The sequence below is a fragment of the Bombina bombina genome, chromosome 2 (genome assembly GCF_027579735.1).
Source record: "Bombina bombina isolate aBomBom1 chromosome 2, aBomBom1.pri, whole genome shotgun sequence".
Lineage (NCBI taxonomy): Eukaryota > Metazoa > Chordata > Amphibia > Anura > Bombinatoridae > Bombina > Bombina bombina.
The window spans coordinates 1,307,286,190-1,307,310,769 of NC_069500.1; the positions used below are offsets into that span (position 1 = coordinate 1,307,286,190).

The 24,580-nt window shown below is 38.6% G+C and overlaps 1 protein-coding gene across 1 annotated transcript in view; it reads left to right on the top strand.

Annotated features, from left to right (window-relative positions):
- Positions 1–24,580, top strand: part of STK32B (serine/threonine kinase 32B) — a 459,768-nt gene that overhangs the window by 143,354 nt on the left and 291,834 nt on the right. Inside the window, exon 3 of the mRNA XM_053704147.1 lies at positions 15,341–15,514. Within this exon, the coding sequence (XP_053560122.1) occupies positions 15,341–15,514 (174 nt within the window). The remainder of the gene's footprint in view (positions 1–15,340; positions 15,515–24,580) is intronic.

The window sequence follows — 24,580 nt, forward strand, 5'->3', positions numbered from 1 at the left end:
CAAATAAATATATACATACATAGTTTATTATGCCTGCTTTTCCTGTAAAATACTACTGATAATTGTGCTAGTTCCATTTCTCTCCAGAGAGGATTAAGTTATTCCATCATACTAATTATGGTGAGCTTTACAACATAATACAAATGGATTGGTTAGTTTAGAGTACAAGCTCATCTGTACAAAAGCAAGAAACAGATGTAAATGAGCTTGTACTCTGAACTAGCCAATTACCTTGTAGAATGTTGCAGGATCCCATTTCATAGTTTAATTATGACGTAGATGCTACATCCTCTGTGGAGGAAGTGGAGCAATCACATTTTTTCGGGTTATTTTATAGCAAAAGCAGGGGGGCGAAATAATGTATATTGCAGTCTATGTTTTATCTTAATTAAACATTTAATACAGAGATTAAACGTTGGGTTGAATGTCCCAATTAATTTTTTCTTTCACTGATTGTAGGCAATTTACATTGACATATTCTTAAAATCTTAAAGGACCATTAAAGAGTGCTAAGCTGGATTTATTTTTTGTTTTTTTACTATTTTTTAAAAAAAAAAATGTTTTAGTCTTTTTCTTTTTACCCCAGATCCCCAAGACCTTGGAAAGGTTAGGCAATTACCTTTCCAACAGTGGGTCATGTGGGTCTGTGGCTGCTTAGATGCCTAAGATACAGGCTTCTAAGCATCATGCCCCCTTTCCCTATCTTGTCCATTGTAATTTTTAAATAAAGTTGCGCGGTGACGTCATCATGTCATTGCGTGTGACGTCACCACACATAACGGGAAGCCCCGGCGATGCCTGTCACTATACAGGCCCGATCGCCGGGGTGGGAATTGATGGGAGCCCCCAGATTACTCTTAAGATAGGTGAGTGCTAGAGATGGCTTTGAGCCGTCGTTAGCACTCAAGGGGTTGAATACAGTATATTTCTGTGATCAACAGATTTATAATAAAAGACAATTGAAATGCACTTAGTCTGAATTTCAAATGAGCTATAGATTTTTTTCTGACAAATTTCCAATTTTGTTCAATTTTCCCCCACCCTGCATCATGAGACAGCCATCAGCCAATGACAAAAAGTATATACTGTGAATTTTTGCACATGATCATTAGGATCTGGTTCATCTGAAAGTGAGCACATACAAAGATTGTGCTCATTTTGATAAGGGAATTTAATTGGAAAGTTGTTTACAATTGTGTGTACTTTTTATTGTTTATAAAAGATAGATAATCCCCCTATTACCCACAGTTTTGCATAACCGGTTCTATTAATAGACTTTTTACCTTTGTGATTAGCTTGTACCTAAGCCTCTGCAGACTGCCCACTTATTTCATGTCTTTTGACAGAAATGCATTTTAGCCAATCAGTGCTGACTCCTAAATAAATCCACAGGAGTGAGGACAATGTCACCTATATGACACACATTGACTAGCTCTGTCTAGCTGTGAAAAACTGTCAAAATGCACTAAGATAAGAGACGGCCTTCAAGGACTTAGAAATTAGCATATGAGCCTAGCTAGGTTTAGCTTTCAACAAAGAATACCAAGATAACAAATCAAATTTGATGATAAAAGTAAATTGGGAAGTTGTTTAAAATTGCATGCCCTATCTGAATCATGAAAGTTTAATTTTGACAAGACTGTCCCTTTAATTTTTACTTTAGTGTCCCTTTAAAGGAAAATAGTATTTTTTCAAATCTGTCAAATCTAGTGCAAAATGCTATTATGTGATATTTCATAGCATGAACATATTCCTGCGCTAAACATTTTATATTAGCCAACAGTATTTCCAATTATCAGAAGTTTAAAAGTGAACAAAATTCTCATCAATTTGTCAGCAGGCATTTCCTAAGCTGTGGCAATTAAGTCAAGTTTATCATTTCATAATCAAATGCATCCCTTGGTAAAGATGCCATATTTTGTTTGTATAATAACAAAGAATCAAATGAAAATTAACTGCTAAGAAAATCTCATTTCGTGCAATCTGGAAACACATTTTGCCTGTTCTGATCATGGTTTTATTTTTACACAGTTTGGTATTTTTACAGAATAGCTTTACGACAATTCATGTTCATTCATTAATTCATGCATTGTAAAATTCAATATGCGCTTCCAGATTAAAACTTATGGAACCAGGCTGTAAGTAAGTATAATCATTTTTTTTTCTCCAGAATCAATCTACTATTCTGTATGTTATTTGTCTCTAAGCAGTTAAGAAGCTTAGAGAAATACAATTACAGTGTGTGGGCAAAAAGCTAATCGCAGTATGGTTGATTCACCAGGTTTCATTCTTAAAGATTTTGGGAGGTGGGGGATTTGGCAAACTAGTTCATTGGAAGTTTTAATGAGTTTTGCAACTGCTGACTATTATTTTAATTGAAATAGATGAAGTTTTTCAATTGGCTTTTTAGAATTTTGATTTTGTATTTGCTGTTGTATAATGATTTTGTTCTGTGACTTGTTGTGATTAAAAATGATTTGTAAAAGTGGCAAATATGTGGAACATTTGAAAACCTTCTATTGAAAATCACTTTATGATGTCACAGATCTATTCATTCTTGTAGGAAACAATATGCTCTTGCAAATTTGCACACTGTGGAACACAGAAAAAAGTATTTATATTTGATAGCACTGATTCATTATCAGAGCAAATAGTCCACTCTCATCTTATATAAAATTAGTTTATTGCATTTAATGAATATACAATTGTATTTTGGTCAAAAGACCTTAAAGGGACATTCTGGTCAAAATGTAAATGCACAACAAAGATTAATTACATTTTTGAATAGAAACAAATTTGCAATATACATGTATTTGCAAAAATGATTCTAGTAAAAGTTATCACTGTTTTAATGTTAACATTTTTCTCTGCACGTGCATGTGAAGCATAGCTAGATATTCTCAGCACACCAGCATTTTAAATACTGCAGCTGCTCAGAGCACAAGTGGGGCTTGTATCATGTTAGCAATTAACAGAGTCATTACCAGAAGGTACAAGCACCTTAGGCTCTATGAGCAAGTGCTGTGTTTAAAATGTTGGTGCACGGTGCAAACTTAAAGGGACATAATACTTATATGTTAAATCACTTGAAAGTGATGGAGCATAACTGTGAAAAGCTCACAAGAAAATATCACCTGAACATTCTATGTAAGATAGGAAGATATTTTACCTTAAAATGTCTTCACCTTACAAAAGTAAGTGCTACTGTCCAGCTGTAAGTTGAAAAAACCAATAACCATTCAGCATCAGCAGTGGGGGGGGGGGGGGTCATGCTATGCCCCCTTGCTCCGGAACCACTCAGAGGTGGTCTATCATAACGGCGGATCTACACACAGAATACAAGGATTTTACATCCACGCTGACACTCTATCTAGCGTATCCAATACGCACCTTGAACTACCAAAAGCCACAGAGCTGGTATATGAGAATACATCCAAATTCGGGACACGGACATTTAATCGCAGTGAAAGTTATGGTCGGAACTCTGAATCATTAACCATAAAAAACTGCCGACAATCAGAGACTGTCTCTGAAACAGGAGACAAGAAAAATCAATATAAGATCTATCACTGAGAGTCTCGGTCCATTACAGCAGTGAATATACTTAAGTAATCTGTATGTAAGGTAACTACATTCACGCATATATTACCTAAATACATGGTGAATATTGCTTTTTTCTCCTTAGAGTTTATTGTATCAAAAAAGTTTGTCATCCTTTATGAATTGTTTTTAACTATTTTTATGTACATGATGCCGGCATCCTACTTTATTAATCTGTAAATTTTATTTTTTGACAATCCATTTTTATTAAAATAATTATTATCAGTCACAGTTCTATATGGATATTATTGTGTTAGATACTAACATTTAAGATATTGCTCTTAAAATAAGAGGAATTATCTCTCTTCATTACTCTTTTAAGCTTTATTTTAGCGCTAACCCCAGAACACCTTTTTCACCATTTTCTGATGAATACAAGTTATAAACAAATGAGCATTAAAAAAATTTATGTTAAGAGCATGGCCGGTAATTTCTTCCAAGAAAGGTGGCAACCCTAATTATACCCCTAATAGATCAAGCTAAGGGGCAGAACTACTGACGGTGCTAGGGTTGCCACCCATCCCTTAAAGGGACAGTCTTTTATTGTTTTAAAAGATAGATAATACCTTTATTACCCATTTCCCAGTTTTGCATAACCAACACAGTTATAATAATATACTTTTAACCTCTGTGATTATCTTGTATCCAAGCCTCTGCAAACTGCCCCTTTTTTCAATTCTTTTGACAGACTTGCAGTCTAGCCAATCAGTGCCTGCTCCCAGATAACTTCTCGTGCACGAGCACAGTTATCTATATGAAATACGTGAACTAACACCCTCTAGTGGGGAAAAACTGTTAAAATGCAATCTGAAAGAGGTGGGCTTCAAGGTCTAAGAAATTAGCATATGAACCTCCTAGGTTAAGCTTTCAACTAAGAATACCAAGAGAACAAAGCAAAATTGGTGATAAAAGTAAATTGGAAAATTGTTTAAAATTACATGCTCTATCTGAATCATGAAAGTTTATTTTGGCCTAGGCTGTCCCTTTAAAATACAGAACACTTATAAGTTACACATGCTGCAGGGTGTGCAGGGAGGAATATGAATAGTGCTGTCTAGAAAAACAATAAATGTTCCTCCCTGCACACCCTGCATCATGTGTAACTCATAAGTGTCCAGGAAAAAATGGCTGAGGTGACAGTTTGGTGGCACCAGGGACCAAGTGCAGGGGGGGGGGGGATCAAGTAGCTCATACATATATATTTATATAGATCTATAAGTAGGATTTCCTATGACACACTATTGTACAGTAATATTTTTTAGGAGGAAGAAATTTGTTCAGAGCTGCAAGTCCTGATTGAATAAATATGACTTAAAGCTAACCATTGCTAATAAGCTTAATTATTTGATTTATATTAGAAAATACTCATTAAATTATGTTTACTCACTGATTCAATAACCAGCCCAGGTTTGTTTGTTTTTTTATCTAAGGTTACCCCTTAAAGTTAAACAATCCATTTTGCTTAACACATTTGCTTAATAACATTATTTTATGTGTTATAGCATTGCATTATTGCACTATGCTTTCATTTGGGTTAAAGGGACAGTAATGTCAAAATTCAGTGTTAATGAATTAGATAGGCATTGCAATTTTAAACAACTTTCCAATTTATTTTTGTTATCTAATTTTCCCTGTTCCGTTTGTATACTTTTTTGAAAACATAGGAGCGGTAACGGGAGATAGCTGCTGTTTGGTGGCTGCACATATGTCTCTTGTCATTGGCCCACCTAATATTTTCAGTGAGCTTCCAGTCGTTACTGCGCCTTCAACTAAGGATACCAAGAGAATGAAGCAAATTAGATAATAGAAGTAAACTAGAAAGTTGTTTAAAATTTTATTCTCTAATTAAAATTTTGGGGTTTCATATCCCTTTAAACACAAAGTTAATGTTAGCCCTTATCACATCTGGTAAGCCAATGACAAGACGCATATGCATGTAGCCACCAATCAATAGCTAACTCCCAGTAGTGCATTGCTGCTTCTGAGCGTACCTAGATATGCTTTTTAAAGGATACCAAAGAAGTCAATTTGTTAATAGAAGTTAACTGAAAGGTCTCTAATTTTAATTTTGACTTTCAAGTCCTTTTAATAATAACTAAAATAAATTCATAAGCAAAATCTTCTGTTTTAAAAGATTTCTAGATATTAGTTTGTCAAATACTTACATTCTACTGACTTCAAATGAACTAAACATTCTTTATATGTACAACAGGGAACGTGATTGAAAAACATCAAAAGACCTTTAGCAACTGGGGCAAAATAATCATTTTAATTGCAGCCTAATCATAAGGGATCAGTATTCTTCTAACCTTTAAGCTGTTCTTGAATTTTCCTAATCAAATAATCATAATTAACTTTCACTAAACAACATTTTGATTTAAATCTTTTACTACTATAGGTGGGAAAAGGGCATTAAAAATGCCCTCAGATGATACAGAGTTGTACGCTCTATTAGTACTTTGTAAACTTTCCAAAAAAAATTTAAGGATTTCTAACAGTTAAAGGAACATGATTCAGACAGAGTATGCCATTTTAAACAACTTTCTATTTTCTTTTTTCTCTTAAAGGGACATGAGACCCAGCAATTTTCTTTCATGATTCATAGTCAATGACATGGGCTGCACCGCCCATGTCATTGACTATGAGGAACCCAAAGGCAAGCTGAAATTAAAAGCAGCATTTGTAATTCTTATTCAAAGGGATAAAAAGATCAAAACGGAACATTTTTAATAGAAGCATTTTTGCAATATATTTCTATTAGCAAAAATGCTTCTCGTAAAAGTTTTTCTGTGGCATACGCACATATCCTGTAACGGGCCACACCAGTTTTAAAACTCAATGACTCAATACCTAACTCTCTGAGTATTTTTGCTATTGGGAGTATATTTGAAAAATGTCTGTTTAAAATTGAAATGCTTCCATGCACAATTCAATTATGACCTCCTGTCCCTTTAATTTTACTGTGACTTTACAGCAGTAGAACTCTCCCATTCGAGTCTATATAGTCAATGATATGGTGGGGGGGTACATAACCTACTACAGTTCATTAGGTAGGAAAGTCACCGTGGCCAGTACAATCATACAATGTTTTAAATTCATTGCAGGAAAAAGTAATATTAAAAGTATATGATAATTTTCTGTTGTTTAGCCCTGAGGCTTTTATCTCAGGCATGGTAAAACTAACTTTTATTGTTTGTTACAATATTTACATTTATTGGTAAACATTGGTGATGTGTTTTAACCCCTTCATGCTGGGAGGCAAGTGCTTAGATCGGAACAAAGTTCCGATGTAAACACTCGCTGTAAAATTGAAATCACACAATCGGCAATCATGTGATTTCAAGGCTGGGATCAGATCATGGGGACTGCCTACGCTGCTGAGCACGCCCCCCCCCTTAGTACGATTTGCCATTGCCTAACAGCTTTAAAGCCCAGTGCTGTTAGGATGGCATGAAACGGCGTGAAGAGGTTAATATCGAGAAAAAACAGTAAACCAGCTTTGCTGTTAGAAAAAAATCATGTTTTTATAATACATTTATTTCCACAGAAGCACTAAATGTACCATTTATATATTTATATATACTAGTCCTTAAGCCCATTCACACGGGCCATTTTTTGCAGTACATCGGTCCCACCCTTTGCTCTCTCTCCCTCCCCCTCTCTTTTGCTCTCTCTCTCCCCCTCTCTTTTGCTCTCTCTCCCCCCTCTCTTTTGAGCTCTCTCGCTCCACCTCTCTTTTGCTCTCTTTCCCCCCTCTATTTTGCTCTCTCTCTCCCCTCTCTTTTGCTCCCTCTCCCCCCTCTATTTTGCTCTCTCCCCCTCTCTTTTTCTCTCTCTCCCCCTCTCTTTTGCTCTTTCCCCTCTCTTTTGCTCTCTCTCTCCCCCCTCTTTTGCGCTCTCTCTCTCCCCCCTCTTTTGCGCTCTCTCTCTCCCCCCTCTTTTGCGCTCTCTCTCTCCCCCCTCTCTTTTGCGCTCTCTCTCTCCCCCTCTCTTTTGTGCTCTCTTTCCCCCCTCTCTTTTGCGTTCTCTCTCTCTCCCCCTCTCTCTTGTGCTCACTCCCCCTCTCTTTTGTGCTCTCTCACTCCACCTCTCTTTTGCTCTCTCTACCCACCTCTCTTTTGCTCTCTCTACCCACCTCTCTTTTGCTCTCTCCCCCTCTCTTTTGCTCTCTCTCTCTCCCCCCCTCTCTTTTGCGCTCTCCCCCCTCTCTTTTGTTCTCTCTCCCCTCTCTTTTGCGCTTGCTCTCTCCCCCCTCTCTCTTGTGCTCTCTCACTCCACCTCTTTTGCTCTCTCTCTCCCCCTCTCTTTTGCGCTCTCTCGCTCCACCTCTCTTTTGCGCTCTCTCGCTCCACCTCTTTTGCGCTCTCTCGCTCCACCTCTTTTGCTCTCTCTCTCCCCTCTCTTTTGCTCTCTCTCTTGCCCCCCTCTCTTTTGCTCTCTCTCCCCCCACTCTTTTGCGCTCTCTCTCTCCCCCTACACTTTTGCGCTCTCTCTCTCCCCCTCTCTTTTTCGCTCTCTCTCTCCCCCTACTCTTTTTCGCTCTCTCCCCCTCTCTTTTTCGCTCTCTCTCTCCCCCTCTCTTTTTCGCTCTCTCTCTCCCCCTCTCTTTTTCGCTCTCTCTCTCCCCCTCTCTTTTTTGCTCTCTCTCTCCCCCTCTCTTTTTCGCTCTCTCTGTCCCCCTCTCTTTTTCGCTCTCTCTCTCCTCCTCTCTTTTTCGCTCTCTCTCTCCCCCTCTCTTTTTCGCTCTCTCTCTCCCCCTTTCTTTTTCGCTCTCTCTCTCCCCCTCTCTTTTTTGCTCTCTCTCTCCCCCTCTCTTTTTCGCTCTCTCTCTCCCCCTCTCTTTTTCGCTCTCTCTCCCCTCTCTTTTTCGCTCTCTCTCTCTCCCCCTCTCTTTTTCGCTCTCTCTCTCTCCCCCTCTCTTTTTCGCTCTCTCTCTCTCCCCCTCTCTTTTTTGCTCTCTCTCTCTCCCCCTCTCTTTTTCGCTCTCTCTCTCTCCCCCTCTCTTTTTCGCTCTTTCTCCCCCCTCTCTTTTGCTCTCTCTCTTCCCCCTCTTTTTTGCGCTCTCTCTCTCTCTCCCCCCTCTTTTGCACTCTCTATCTCCCCCTCTCTTTTGCGCTCTCTCTTCCCCCTCTTTTTTGCGCTCTCTCTCTCTCCCCCCCCCCCCCTCTTTTGCGCTCTCTCTCTCCCCCTCTCTTTTTCGCTCTCTCCCCCTCTCTTTTTCGCTCTCTCTCTCCCCCTCTCTTTTTCGCTCTCTCTCTCCCCCTCTCTTTTTCGCTCTCTCTCTCCCCCTCTCTTTTTCACTCTTTCTCCCCCCTCTCTTTTGCGCTCTCTCTCTCCCCTTCTCTTTTGCGCTCTCTCTTCCCCCTCTTTTTTGCGCTCTCTCTCCCCCCCCCTCTTTTGCACTCTCTCTCTCCCTCTCTTTTGTGCTCTCTCTCCCCCTCTCGTTTGTGCTCTCTCCTCCTCTCTTTTGTGCTCTCTCTCTCCCCCTCTCTTTAGCTCTGTCTCCCCTCTCTTTTGCTCTCTCTCTCCATCCCTCTCTTTTGCTCTCTCTCCCCCCTCTTTTGCTCTCTCTCTCCCCCCTCTGTCCCCCCTCTCTCTCCCACCTCTCTTCTTTTGCTTGAGCTCTCTTCCCCTCTTTTTTGCTCTCTCTCTTTCCCTTCTCTTATTTTCTCTCTCCCCCTCTATTTTGCTCTCTCTCTCCCCCTCTCTCTTCCCTCTATTTTGCTCTTTACCCTCTATTTTGCTCTCTCCCCCCCTCTTTTTTGCTCTTTACCCTCTCTTTTGCTCTCTCTTACCCCCTCTTTAGCTCTTTCCCATCTCTTTTGCTCTCCTTCCCCTCTCTCTCGCGCGAGCTTGCTCATGCCCGGCCATGCCCGACCACGCCCACAGTCACCATGCCACAGCTGATCAGGTAGACTCTAAAGCCAGGTGTGTTTGTCCTCGTGCTGTCTCTACTGTGCATGACAGCTTCAGACAAACACACTTGGCCTTTTATATTATAGGAGATTATATATATACATAACGTTTCGGCACGGCATTGTGCCTTTGTCAAATGTCAACATATATTCACAAAATGTACAGCACACTTAAAATCATCTAACAAAATTGTTAAAAACATACCCCTTATAAGGATGAGCTGAGGATACAAATTACCGCCACACAGCCGCTCGCCTCTTCCCCATTGCGGCAATGACGTCACGTAAGCACAAGACGTACCTAGCGTGATGACGCATGGCACGGCGTTGCCATAGCGATGTCGGGAAGCCTAAAGCATCAGAGCAAGTGATAGTCACAGCGCACCTGCGTATAACTAATATCCTCATAGGTTAGGCGCGTTGCCAACAGCAACATGTTTAAACATAAACAGTGGTGGTTACGGCAAATGTGTAAAAACGGTACTTATGGCAGCATAGGAAAAATACGAGTGTATGAGAGCGATCCAATGTGCAGACGTACTACCCACACTGAAGACCCCAATAGACCAATCACAGGGTCATATCCAAATCATATAGCATGTAAAACCGGGTACATCAAGGGGTGTTAGTAATGCACAATGTCCGATCTCATACAGACAAATAATTGTCAAACTGCACATTGAACCAATGTAAAAAATATCATCATAATTGCAAGTAGTGGACACTGACAAATATATTCACCGAGTATGTAATAAGCCACAGAATAACAAGATGTAGCCCACAATAGTTAGTAGTTAATACATACATTTGTACATGAAAAATATGTATATAATCCTGGCTATAACTAAGATAAAAGCCAATTCTGGAAAAAATTGGTATCATCGTGTCTCCATAGAGTATAGGTAGAAACTTATAAACAGTGAGCTTCACATGAGGAGATTAAATGGGTTTTGGACCATGAAAGTCACTAGAGTGTAGGTTTAATAGAAAGGACTAAAGTCAAGTGACATATTCAATCCTTTTGGTGCCAGTGTGTCCAATCTATGAATCCATCTACTCTCCAATTGCAGTAGTCTCTTGGCCCTATCATTCCCTCTTGGCATTGGTGGTACGTGGTCAATGAACATGGACCTTATGCTTGACACAGAGTGTTTATGTGCAACACAATGGCGAGCCACTGGTTGGTCCGATTCGCCTGATTTTATGGCTTCACGAATGGTGAAACGATGGTTAGCCATCCTATCACGGAACGGAGTAATCGTTTTACCATATACACTGGAACATGGACATACCAGTATATAGATAACATTGTTACTCATGCAACTAAGCCGATGGGTAATCTTATATCTCCTGTTCAGATGTGGATGCTGGAAGGAATTTCCTTTGGACATGCTGTTGCAGGTGGTACAGTTACCACAGGGAAAACATCCCATTTTGGCTGATTTTAACCACGTCTCCTTGCGGTAATGGCTGACAGGGTCAGACTTAACCAGATAGTCCCCGAGATTCCTGGCTCTGCGTCAAACCAACCTTGGCGCCGGCATGTTGCAAAAGGGCAATATGGGATCCGTCTCCACCACCGGCCAGTGTCTACGCACCACTCCTGTCAACCTCTCATTCCCAGGGGCATAGGTAGTGACCAGGTTAAGCTGTTCAGGTTTAGTCCTACCAGTAGTAGTGTTGCTTTTAATACCTTCAGTGCTTAGCAATTTTTCTTGAGTGTTGCTAACTTCGGCCATGTCATATCCTCTGTTTCTCAATTTCCTACACATCTCTTCCATCTGGGTTAATCTCAGTAACTCACTGTTGTTTCTCAAAACCCGGATGAGCTGGGAGGTTAAGACACCTTTCTTTTGGTGTCCAGGATGGAAGCTCCTGGCATCCAAAAGTGAGTTTCGGTCCATAGGTTTGGTGTACAAGGATGTACCGAACCACAAACCGCCAGGGTCAACCACCTTGAACACGTTAAGATCCAAAAAATGTACATTCATGGAGTCAAATTCTAATTTAAACCATATAGGGCTCTCCATGTGGTTCAAATGTGACACCCACTCACGCAGGATAGATTCACTACCCCTCCAGATCAGAAACACATCATCGATGTAGCGTGTGTAATATCTCACCTGGGGGTGTTCAAATGGTTTCATGAGTTTACGTTCATACCATGCCATGCTTTGGCTATCACTTGCTCTGACGCTTTAGGCTTCCCAACGTCGCTATGGCAACACCGTGCCATGCGTCATCACGCTAGGTACGGCTTGTGCTTACGTGACATCATTGCCGCAATGGGGAAGACGCAAGCAGCTGTGTAGCGGTAATTTGTATCCTCAGCTCATCCTTATAAGGGGTATGTTTTTAACAATTGTGTTTGATGATTTTAAGTGTGCTGTACATTTTGTGAATATATGTTGATATTTGACAAAGGCACAATGCCGTGCCGAAACGTTATGTCACTATTTTTTAAAATGACCTAATAAATTTTGGATATTTTATCAAGACCAGTGAGTGCCTGCATCTGTGAAATGTTTGGATGATACCTAGCAGAGCACCGTGGCACTATATGGAATGGTGAGATAGTGTTTTCCCTAAAGGAACTATATATATATATATATATATATATATATATATATATATATATATATATATATATATATATCAAAGTTATTGTATTACCTCATAAGACTAATTCAATGGTCCCCCCACTGAGTTTGTGTTACAAATGCTTGAGATTTGTTTAAAGAAGCCTATGCAAATCTGCTTATGCAAGCTTTTGAGAGGAAAAATATTTGGAATACTAGACTGGACTCTATTGTGTTCTATCGTTGATATATAGATTACATTTTTTTATTTTGCATGAGGACCAAGTATCTAACCCCTTACCTACCGGGAATTTCAGAGAGAAACTTGCTCAAAATACCAGATAACTTTTATCATTTTGCTATCACTCCATTTAAACAGAAATACAGCCTTGGGGTTTTATATTTACTTGTCAAACTATTTGTTTTGAAGTAGACAACTGAATTGATCTAGGCCCATTTTGGTTAATTTCATGCCACTATTTCACCTCCAAATGCGATCATATAAAAGAAATGTTTTTTACTTTTTCACAAACTTTGGTATTCTCACTGAAATTATATACATACCGCTTGTGCAATTATGACACAAAAAATTGTAAAAGCTTCTCTAGACCCCCTTTGTTCAAAAATAGCAGACATACATGTCTTTGCCATTGCTTTTCAGTAATTAGAAAATTGAAGCTGTCCCCACTTCTATTATTCCCGGCAGTCAAGGGGTTAATCGGGTAGCTTGTAAGGTTAATTTTAGCTGTGGTGTAGAGATTACCCTCCAACCTTATACCTCCCACCCCCTGAACCCTCCCAAACAGCTCTCTCTCTCCTTACCCCCACACTTATCCTAACCATCTTAGGTACTGGTAGACAGTCTACCAGTATGCAGTTTAGGGTTTCTATTATAATTATTATATTTTTTTATTTTTTTTCTGCAGTGTAGTGGTCCTCCTCAGCCCTCCCACTTCCCTGGTCCCTTACAAACAGCTCTCTAACCCTGCCCCTCCCACTAGTAGCAGCCAGCCATCTCAGACAGCTGCCAGTACCTAATTGATATATTCCACCACATTTCTATAGTTCAGTGCCCTATCCCTCCCTATACCTTATTTTTTTTTATTCTGCAGTGTAGAGCCCCTCTCACTCCCTCCCCCTAGCCCCTCCTCCATCGCTGGGCTGCACACCTGCCTCCAGCTTTCCCTCCTACACCTCCCGCCGGCACCAGCAGATGATCGTTACAGACGGTGACAGTTTCACTGTCTGTAATAATCTGGCATCTGCCTTCACTGATCATGCTCCGTTACCATGTGGTATTTGTTAGATGGGTTCTATGACCATTTTAAAATGGCCACCAAACTCCTCCATCCATCCATCTCCTTCTCCTCGTAGCCACTTTCTTTATTCCTCTTACACTCTTGCACGCAGCAACGAATGAGGTAGCTTTAGGCTCATTAAGCATGCGTGGCATTTGCATACAGGAAGATAGGGGGTAAATTATACCTACAGACATCTATAGCTGAAACGCCATTACCTGTGTGTTTCATACTCATGGCTGTGTAAGATATTCCATATATCATTTTTAATAGTTTGGTAAGAGTCTAAAGAGTTTGAAAAGATTGATAATAGCACTGTTCCCTTAGTTATTGAGCATGCGTGAATCACCATGACCGCACCTGAAAAATTCTGATTGGCCACTACATCACTAATAAAGTTGAATACATAATCAGTGGCTGGAGCTTGGCAACTATTTCAAAATGGCCAAGAACTTTCTATTTTTTTTATTTTTTTTTAAAAGCCATATAGCTACAGCTGCAGTATGTGGAAAGGGGTACAGGAGACTGACAAATGTATGCATTCATGTTATCTGAGGTGTAGACTGTCACTTTAATAGTAGCACATATTTTATATTGATGGTAGTGCGCTTCTTGACTTTTGAATCAATATCATAACCAGAAGTGACGTAATTTAATAACTTTCGATGTTACAATAGATTACAACACACAGTTTGAGGGTGTTTTAAAACTATTGTGGTGTTGATGCACTATCTATATTTATTTTATTTATTTATAATATATAACAACAACAACAACCGGAAGTGACGCCTGTAGGTCCCTTTCGGTTGTGGTAAGTAGTTGACACGCTGGATGCGTTCTGGAAATTGATTTGTTTTTTCTTGTTTAGAGTGAGTGTATTTTTTGTATTAATTGAAAAGTTTTGCACTACACAAAATGTTCTGAATAAAGCGAATTAGTATCCCCGAAACGTCAACAAAATGTTTGTACATGTTCTTGGCCTACTAATTGTGAGTGCTTTGTTTGGAGTGCAGCTTATTAAAACATAAGCACCCAGGTCTGTTTTTCCATTGGGAGGGTGGATTCACTATTAAAGCATTATCTATCTATCTATCTATCTATCTATCTATCTATCTATCTATCTATCTATATATATATATATATATATATATATATATACATACACACAAAACCCAGACATGGATTGCACTGGAGTGGGTACACATCCCAAGCCACTGTAGCGAAGCCATGGAGTCATGGACACTCACCAGCACTCACAGGAAGTTGTGCTTGCATTCAGTGACTCAAGCAGGTAACCGTAGACCAGCTTAGGTATAAAGCCCAATAATAGCTCACTCAGATGCATACATGTAGCCTAAAAGCATTAAAGTGAATAATTTGTTAATTAGTTACAGCATTTGATAAGTCAATGAACCACTCCATGGTCTCTTCTTACATGGGTACTAAACTATAGCAAAACACACTGAGATCATACAAGGGTGTCACAACTATTTGTAATCTCCCCTAGACACATTTTGCCAGATGTTAGCCTAGCTGTGTGCATGCAAGTGAGTTTTTCTAGTTACCTTTGGCATCCTCTTGAGTAGGATTATTGAGTCCATCATTAACATCTTGTTTTCTACATTTATTTTTTATAAGCTAAACTTCACCACCACTTGTCTTATTTATAGGAGCCAATCCAGACTTGTTTCTGGGTAGAAAATGCTTACCTGTAAATTTGTTATCAAAATGTACATTATTTAGTAATATTTTACCTTATAATCTTTTCAAAAGTAAATTATGGGCCGATATGTAGCAGGGTTAGTCTTGTGAAATTGGCAAAATAAATCATAAAAATATATGTTTTGTTTATTGCTACATTTAATTGAACATTTTAAATTGCAATCTCATAGTGCTTTGTATCCCTTTAAGTAAGCAAAGAGAAATAAATGCTTGCTTTGTTTTTCAGGTATTCTTTTCAAGATGAAGAAGACATGTTTATGGTGGTAGACCTACTGCTTGGAGGAGATTTGCGTTATCATTTGCAGCAGAACGTGCATTTTAATGAAGAGGCCGTTAAACTCTATATCTGTGAACTATCACTTGCTCTAGATTATTTACAAAACCATCACATAATTCATAGGTAAGGCCCTTTATTTCTCTTTATTGCTTAACTAGGTGATAAGCCTGCCCAGAGGGCAGTCTATTTAATAAAACTACAAAACCCAAAGCACAAATTACACAAATTAAAAAATGTAAAATTACAGAAAAAAATAAACAAAGCTATCCAAAAATACAATTTAAACCTAAACTAATACCCCTATAAAAATCCCCCCTAAATAAAAACACCCCCTAATCTAATACTAAATTATCAATAGCCCTTAAAGGGCTTTTGTAGGGCATTGCCCTAAGTTAAACAGCTCTTTTACCTAAACAAATTACCAATTACTCCCTAACAGTAAAACCCCCCACCCACCAAACCCCCCAAAATAAAGCTTAATCTAAAAAAAAAAGTCACCCCAAAAAATAAAAAAAAGCCTAAGACTAAAACTCAAATAGGTACTCACCAATAGGATTAGAGCTACTGAAATCCTATTGACTGTTCAAATCAGTCAATAAGATTTCAGTAGCTCTCACTGATCGCATAAAGAGGATCCTCCACGCTGAAGATCGCCGCTGAGGATCGCTACTGTGGACCTCCACTGAGTATCCGTGCATCGGGGAAGCCAGCTCTGCGCCGCCTTCGCTCCAGATGAAGATAGAAGATGATGGAGCCGCCTGGAAGAAGACCTTCGCCGGACTTCTGACTTATTTGGGGCTTAGTCTTAGTATTTTTTTTTATTTTTTGGGGGGTTTTATTTTTAAGTTTAGGAAATTAATGGGCTGTAAAAGAGCTGATTGCCCTTTTAAGGGCAGTAAAAGAGCTGAACGCCCTTTTAAGAGCAATGCCCATACAAATGCCCCTTTAGGGGCAATGGGTAGTTTTTGTTTTTTTTAGTGTTAGTTTTTTTTACTTTGGGGGGTTTGGTGGGTGGGGGGTTTACTGATAGGGGGGACTTAGTATTTTTTAAATGTAAAAGAGCTGTTTAACTTAGGGCAATGCCCTACAAAAGGTCCTTTTAAGGGCTATTCGTAGTTTAGGGGTGTTTATTGTGGGGGGCTTTTTTATTTTTTATAATTTTGTTTATATTTTAGAGTTTATTATTTTTTGTAATTTTAGATTACTTTTTGTAATTTAATGTTAGGTTTTATTATTTTAATTGTAACTTAGTATTGGGGTTAATTTAGGGGGTGTTAGGTTAGGGGGGTTAGTAATTTAATTAGTTATTTGCGTTGTGGGGGGTTTGGCGGTTTAAGGGTTAATAGGTTAATTAGGTGGGGGGTTGACGATTTAGGAGTTAATAGGTTAATTAGGTTTATTGCGATGTGGCTGTGGGTGTTGTCAGTTTAGGGGTTAATAGGTTAATTAGGTTTATTGCGATGTGGGGGCTTGGCAGTTCAGGGGTTAATAGGTTAATTAGGTTTATTGTGATGTGGGGTTGGCGGTTTAGGGGTTAATTAGGTTTATTGCAATGTGGGGATTTTGCGGTTCAGGGGTTAATAGGTTAATTAGGTTTATTGCGATGTGGGGGTTTGGCGATTCAGGGGTTAATAGGTTAATTAGGTTTATTGCGATGTGGGGGGTTGGCGGTTTAGGGGCTAATATTATAATATTAATTATGTTATTTGCGGATTAAGGGTTAAATACTTTATTATTTTGCGATGTGGGGGTTTGCGGTTTAGGTGCTTGTTAATACTTTGTGCGGGAGGTTAGGTGTTTTTTGTTATACTTCTTGCGGGCAGTTAGTTTTTTTTGTTATTTCGTGCATGCATTTACGTGTTTTTTATTTATTTCTTGTGGGCGGTTACGTGTTTTTTTGTTATTTTGTGCGGGCGGTTGCGTGTTTTTTTGTTTTTTTTAAGGCTTGAGGTTTGCCTACGCTGCATTCAGGTGGATTCCGAAAATGGCAGGATGGTGAAAGAATCCACCTTCGGTAATGCTATCTTCGGAATCCACCTGGATGCAGCTTTGTTGCATCCAGGTGGATTCTTTTGGTTGTGCACGCAGCCAACATTCTTTGGCTGCCTCGCACAGCCAACATTCCTTTGAGGATGCGTGCGCAGCTGGCGACGGCAATGGACGCGTAACAAAAGCGATTATAGTTTAGATGTTACCTAATTTATTAATACAAATAAAAACTATACATTAATTCTGGATCAAAACAAAATGTATGATATTTCAAAGTTATTCTGTAAAAAGAAAAGAAAAAGAAAATTACCAACTGTATATTCAGTGTTATATACAACGATTATGGAAATGATAAAGATGATAAAAATTGATAAAAATATTAATAATAATAATAATAATAATAATAATAATAATAATAATATTAAAAGGGACATGAAACCCAAATTTTTACTTTCATGATTTAGAAAGAGTATGCAATTTTAATCAACTTTCCAATTAACTTCTATTATCTAATTTGCTTCCTTGATTCCTTCTCTTGTTATCCTTTGTTGAAGAGCATATCTAAATAGGCTTAGTAGCTGCTGATTGGTGGCTGCATATAAAGGTCTCGTGTGATTGGCTCACCCATGTGCATTGCTATTCCTTCAACAAGGGATAGCTAAAGAATTAAGCAAATTAGATAATAGAAGTAAATTGGAATGTTTAAAATTGTATTCTCTAGATAGATTCCTTTTTATTGTCATTGCACAAGTTAAAAATAAGCAGGGCAACAAAATATATTAAAACATCTAACCCAGACATTGCAAATAAATGGTATAAGGTGCAGAGTACAATAGTAGTTATGAATAATTATAAAAGTGAAGTAACTTAGATGTTAGGTACACATGTTATAACATGTGCAGTGTTCCAAGAGTACATAATAAATGTGCATGGTGCAAATCAGTATCAGACAGCAGTCAGTTATATAAGAAGAATGTGTAAAACACAAAAGAAAATGTAACAATTTAATACAAATTATCAATGAGATATAGAAAAGTCCATAGTGCAAATCAATATCAGACAAGTCAGTTGTATAAAAAAAATATGAGGCACAGAAAAAGTGTAATGTGTAATACAAATTATCCATGTGATATGGGTATGTGCATAGTACAATCCGTGTAATAGGCAAGATGATAATACAATTTAGTAAATGAAGGTGATAAGCAACAGTTGTAGTCCGAGATAGCCTGCAATTAAAAAAAAAAAAGATAATCTAAAAGGAGACATGATAAAAATTTAAAAGATCAGCATTAAGTATTTGTGTTCAGCAAATCAACAGCTCTGGGAAAAAAAATATTCCTTAGCCTGACTCTCTTGCTATTCAGACTCCTTTACCGCCTCCCAGATGGCAAGGGAACAAACAGTCCATGGCTAGAATGGAAAGAGTCTCCAAAATGATACAGAACGCCCTTTGCAGACATTACTTATGCTGAAGGTCCTCAATAGAGGGTAGCTGGACACCATTGATGTACTGGGCAGTTTTCACCACCCGTTGCAGAGCTTTCTGGTCAAGGTTGGTACAGTTACCATACCACACCAAAATGCAGTTGGTAAGAATGCTCTCAATGGTGCAGCGATAGAAGTTGACCAAAATCTGAGAGGACAGATGTACTTTCTTCAGCATCCTTAAAAAGTAGAGTCGCCGCTGTGGCTTTTTGACTAAAATAGATGTATTCAGTGACCAGGACAGATATTCAGTGATGTTAGTTCCCAGAAATTTAAAACTAGTCACCCGTTCTACCTCAGACCCATTAATATAGATAGGTAAGTGTTTACAACGTTTGGTCTTCCTATAGTACACAATAATCTCTTTGGTCTTCTTAATATTAAGAGATTAGTTGTATCAGCGCACCATGTCACCAGGTGCGTTACCTCCTCCCTATAAGCTAACTCATCATTGTTGCTAATCTTGCCTACCACAGTAGTGTCATCTGCAAACTTAATGATGGTATTCGACACAAACTTAGGCAGGCAGTCATGGGTAAAAAGATAGTATAATAGAGAACTTAGTACACAGCCTTGTGGAACTCCAGTATTAAGGGTCAGGGTAGAAGAGGTAAAATTACCTAACCTCACAGACTGAGGTCTATTGGTCAGGAAGTCCAGGAAACAATTACAAATTCAGGTATTAATACCCAATTCATGAAGTTTCGCAACCAGCTTTGTAGGTATGACAGTATTGCTGAACTAAAAGGGTCCAGTGTACGTGGTAAACAATCTTTAAGATGGACTATGACCAATCTTTTAAAACACTTCATAATGATTGGTGTAAGTACTATAGGACGATAGTCATTCAGACTCGTTGCAACAGATTGTTTTGGCACCGGTACAATAGTTGCTGTTTTAAAACACACTGGGACAACCACCTGAGCCAATGGCAAGTTAAAAATGTCATTAAAGACCTTAGCTAATTCTCCAGCGCATGTCCTTAGCACCTGACCAGGAATACCATCCGGACCAGCAGCCTTACATGCATCTACCCTGGAAAGAGCTATCTATCTGAATCATGAAAGAAAATTTTTGGGGTTTCATGTCCCTTTAATAATAATGATAAAAACATAATTTATGTAAGAACTTACCTGATAAATTCATTTCTTTCATATTGGCAAGAGTCCATGAGCTAGTGACGTATGGGATATACAATCCTACCAGGAGGGGCAAAGTTTCCCAAACCTCAAAATGCCTATAAATACACCCCTCACCACTCCCACAATTCAGTTTAACGAATAGTCAAGTAGTGGGGTAATAAAGAATGGAGTAAAAAGCATCAACAAAGGAATTTTGAAATAATAGTGCTTTATACAAATAAATCATAACCACCATAAAAAGGGTGGGTCTCATGGACTCTTGCCAATATGAAAGAAATTAATTTATCAGGTAAGTTCTTACATAAATTATGTTTTCTTTCATGTAATTGGCAAGAGTCCATGAGCTAGTGACGTATGGGATAGCAATACCCAAGATGTGGAACTCCACACAAGAGTCACTAGAGAGAGATGGATAAAATAAAAACAAAAATTTTCCGCTGAAAAAATTAAATCCACAACAAAAAGAAATAAGTTTTTTCTTATAAATGATACATAAGCAGAAGAATCAAACTGAAACAGCTGCCTGAAGAACTTTTCTACCAAAAACTGCTTCTGAAGAAGCGAATACATCAAAACGGTAGAATTTAGTAAATGTATGCAAAGAAGACCAATTTGCTGCTTTGCAAATCTGATCAACTGAAGCTTCATTCTTAAAAGCCCACAACGTGGAGACTGATCTAGTAGAATGAGCTGTAATTCTCTGAGGCGGGGCTTGACCCGATTCCAAATAAGCTTGATGAATCAATGCTTTAACCAAGATGCCAAGGAAAATGGCAGACGACTTCTGACCTTTCCTAGAACCAGAAAAGATAACAAATAGACTAGAAGCCTTCCTGAAATCTTTAGTAGCTTCAACATAATATTTAAAAGCTCTTACCACATCCAAAGAATGTAAGGATCTCTCCAAAGAATTCTTAGGATTAGGACACAAAGAAGGGACAACAATTTATCTATTAATGTTCTTAGAATTCACAACCTTAGGTAAGAATTTAGATGAAGTCCACAAAACCACCTTATCCTGATGAAAAATCAGAAATTGAGATTCACAAGAAAGAGCAGATAATTCAGAAACTCTTCTAGCAGAAGAGATGGCCAAAAGGAATAACACTTTCCACGAAAGTAGTTTAATGTCCAAAGAATGCATAGGCTCAAACAGAGGAGCATGTAAAGCCTTCAAAACCAAATTAAGACTCCAAGGAGGAGAGATTGATTTAATGGCAGGCTTGATCCGGACCAAAGCCTGTACAAAACAGTGAATATTAGCAATCTTTCTGTGAAATAAAACAGAAAGAGCAGAGATTTGTCCCTTCAATTAACTTGCAGACAAACCCTTATCCAAACCATCCTGAAGAAACTGTAAAATTCTAGGAATTCTAAAAGAATGCCAAGAGAATTTATGAGAACACCATGAAATATAAGTCTTTCAAACTCGATAATAAATCTTCCTAGAAACATATTTATGAGCCTGTAACATAGTATTAATCACTGAGTCAGAGAAACCTCTATGACTAAGCACTAGGTGTTCAATTTCCATACCTTCAAATTTAATGATTTGAGATCCTGATGGAAAAACGGACCTTGTGACAGAAGGTCTGGCCTTAAAGGTAGTGGCTAATGTTGACAACTGGACATCCGAACAAGATCCACATACCAATACCTGTGAGGCTATGCTGGAGCTACCAGCAACACAAACAATTGTTCCATGATTATTTTGGAGATCACTCTTGGAAGAAGAACTAGAGGCGGGGAAATATAAGCAGGTTGGTAACACCAAGGAACTGACAATGCATCCACTGCTTCCGCCTGAAGATCCCTGGACCTGGACAGGTACCTGGGATGTTTCTTGTTTAGATGAGAAGCCATCAGATCTATTTCTGAAAGACCCCAAACCTGAGAAAACACATCTGGATGGAGTGACCATTCCCCTGGATGTAAAGTCCGACGGCTGAGATAATCCTCTTCCAAATTGTCTATACTTGGGATATGAACCGCAGAAATTAGACAGGAGCTGGATTCCGCCCAAGCAAGTATCCAAGATACTTCTTTCATAGCTTGGGGACTGTGAGTCCCACCCTGATGATTGACATATGCCACAGTTGTGATATTATCTGTCTGAAAACAAATGAAGGTTCTCGCTTCAATAGAGGCCAAACCTGAAGAGTCCTGAAAATTGCAGAGTTCCAAAATATTGATTGGTAATCTCGCCTCTTGAGATTTCCAAACCCCTTGTGCTGTCAGATATCCCCAGACAGCTCCCCAACCTGAAAGACTTGCATCTGTTGTGATTACAGTCCAGGTTGGACGAACAAAAGAGGCCCCTAGAACTATACGATGGTGATCTAACTACCAAGTCAGAAATAGTCGAACATTGGGATTTAAGGATATTAATTGTGATATCATTGTATAATCCCTGCACCACTGGTTCAGCATACAAAGCTGGAGAGGTCTCATGTGAAAATGAGCAAAGGGGATTGCGTTCGATGCTGCAGTCATGAGACCTAAAACTTCCATGCACATAGCTACTGAAGGGAATGATAGAGACTGAAGGTTCCGACAAGCTGAAACCAATTTTAATTGTCTCTTGTCTGTTAGAGACAGAGTCATGGACACTGAATCTATCTGGAAACCTAAAAAGGTGACCCTTGTCTGAGGAATAAAAGAACTCTTTGGTAAATTTATCCTCCAACCATGTCTTCAAAGAAACAACACTAGTTGATTTGTGTGAGATTCTGCAGAATGTAAAGACTGAGCTAGTACCAAGATATTGTCCAAATAAAGAAACACTGCAATACCCTGTTCTCTGATTACAGAGAGTAGGGCATCGAGAACCTTTGAAAAGATTCTTGGAGCTGTCGCTAGGCCGAAAGGAAGAGCGACAAATTGGTAATGCTTGTCTAGAAAAGAGAATATTAGAAACTGATAATGCTCTGGATGAATCAGAATATGAAGATATGCATACTGTAAGTATTTTGTGGACATATAATGCCCTTGCTGAACAAAAGGCAAAATAGTCCTTATAGTCACCATTTTGAAAGTTGGCACTCTTACATAACGATCCAAAATTTTCAGATCCAGCACTGGCCTGAATGAATTTTCTTGTTTGGGACAATGAATAGATTTGAATAAAACCCCAGACCCTGTTTCTGAAACGGAACTGGTATGATTAGCCCTGAAAGCTCCAGATCTGAAACACACTTCTGGAAAGCTTGAGCCTTTACTGGATTTGCTGGGATGCGTGAGAGAATATATCTTCTCACAGGAGGTCTTACTCTGAATCCTATTCGATACCCCAGAGAGAAAATACTCTGAATCCATTGATTTTGGACATAATTTGCCCAAATAGCTTTGAAAAATCTTAATCTGCCCCCTACCATCTGAGCTGGAATGAGGGCCGCACCTTCATGCAGACTTGGGTGCTGGCTTTGGTTTCTTAAACGGCTTGGATTTATTCCAACTTGAAGAAGGTTTCCAGTTGAAAACAGATTCTTTGGGGGAAGGATTAGGTTTCTGTTCCTTATTTTCTCGAAAGGAACGAAAACGGTTAGAAGCATTAGATTTATCCTTAGATCTTTTATCCTGAGGCAAAAATACTCCCTTCCCCCAGTGAAAGTTGAAATAATCGAATCCAACTGAGAACCAAATAACGTATTACCTTGGAAAGAAATAGATAGTAATCTAGACTTAGATATCATGTCAGCATTCCAAGATTTAAGCCACAAAGCTCTTCTAGCTAAATAGCTAAAGACATAGATTTAACATCAATTTTGATTATATCAAAAATGGCATCACAAATAAAATGATTAGCATCTTGAAGCAAGTGAACAATGCTAGACAAATCAGGATCCATTTCCTGTTGCACTAAACTTCCCAACCAAAAAGTTGATGCAGCTGCAACATCAGCCACAGAAATTGCAGGCCGGAGAAGATGACCAGAATATAAATAGGCTTTCCTTAGATAAGATTCAAGTTTCCTATCTAAAGGATCTTTAAAGGAAGTACTATCTTAATAATAATAATAGTACATTTAGCAAGAGTAGAAATAGCCCCATCAACTTTGGGGATATTTTCCCAAAACTCCAATCTAACTGTTGGCAAAGGATACAATTTTTTAAACCTTGAAGAAGGAATAAAAGTAGTACCAGGCTTATTCCATTCCTTAGAAATCATATCAGAAATAGCATCAGGAATTGGAAAAACCTCTGGAGTAACCACAGGGGGTTTATAAACAGAATTTAAACGTTTACTAGTTTTAATATCAAGACAGAGGACTAGTTTCCTCAATATCCAATGTAATCAACACTTCTTTTAACAAAGAACGAATATACTCCATTTTAAATAAATAAGTAGATTTGTCAGTGTCAACAGCTGAGGAAGGATCTTCTGAATCAGATAGATCTTCATCAGAGAAGAATAATTCATTATGTTGTCGGTCATTTGAAATTTCATCAACTTTATGAGAAGTTTTAAAAGACCTCTTACATTTATTAGAAGGCGGGATGGCAGACAAAGCCTTCTGAATTGAATCAGCAATAAAATCTTTTAAATTCACAGGTATATCTTGTACATTAGATGT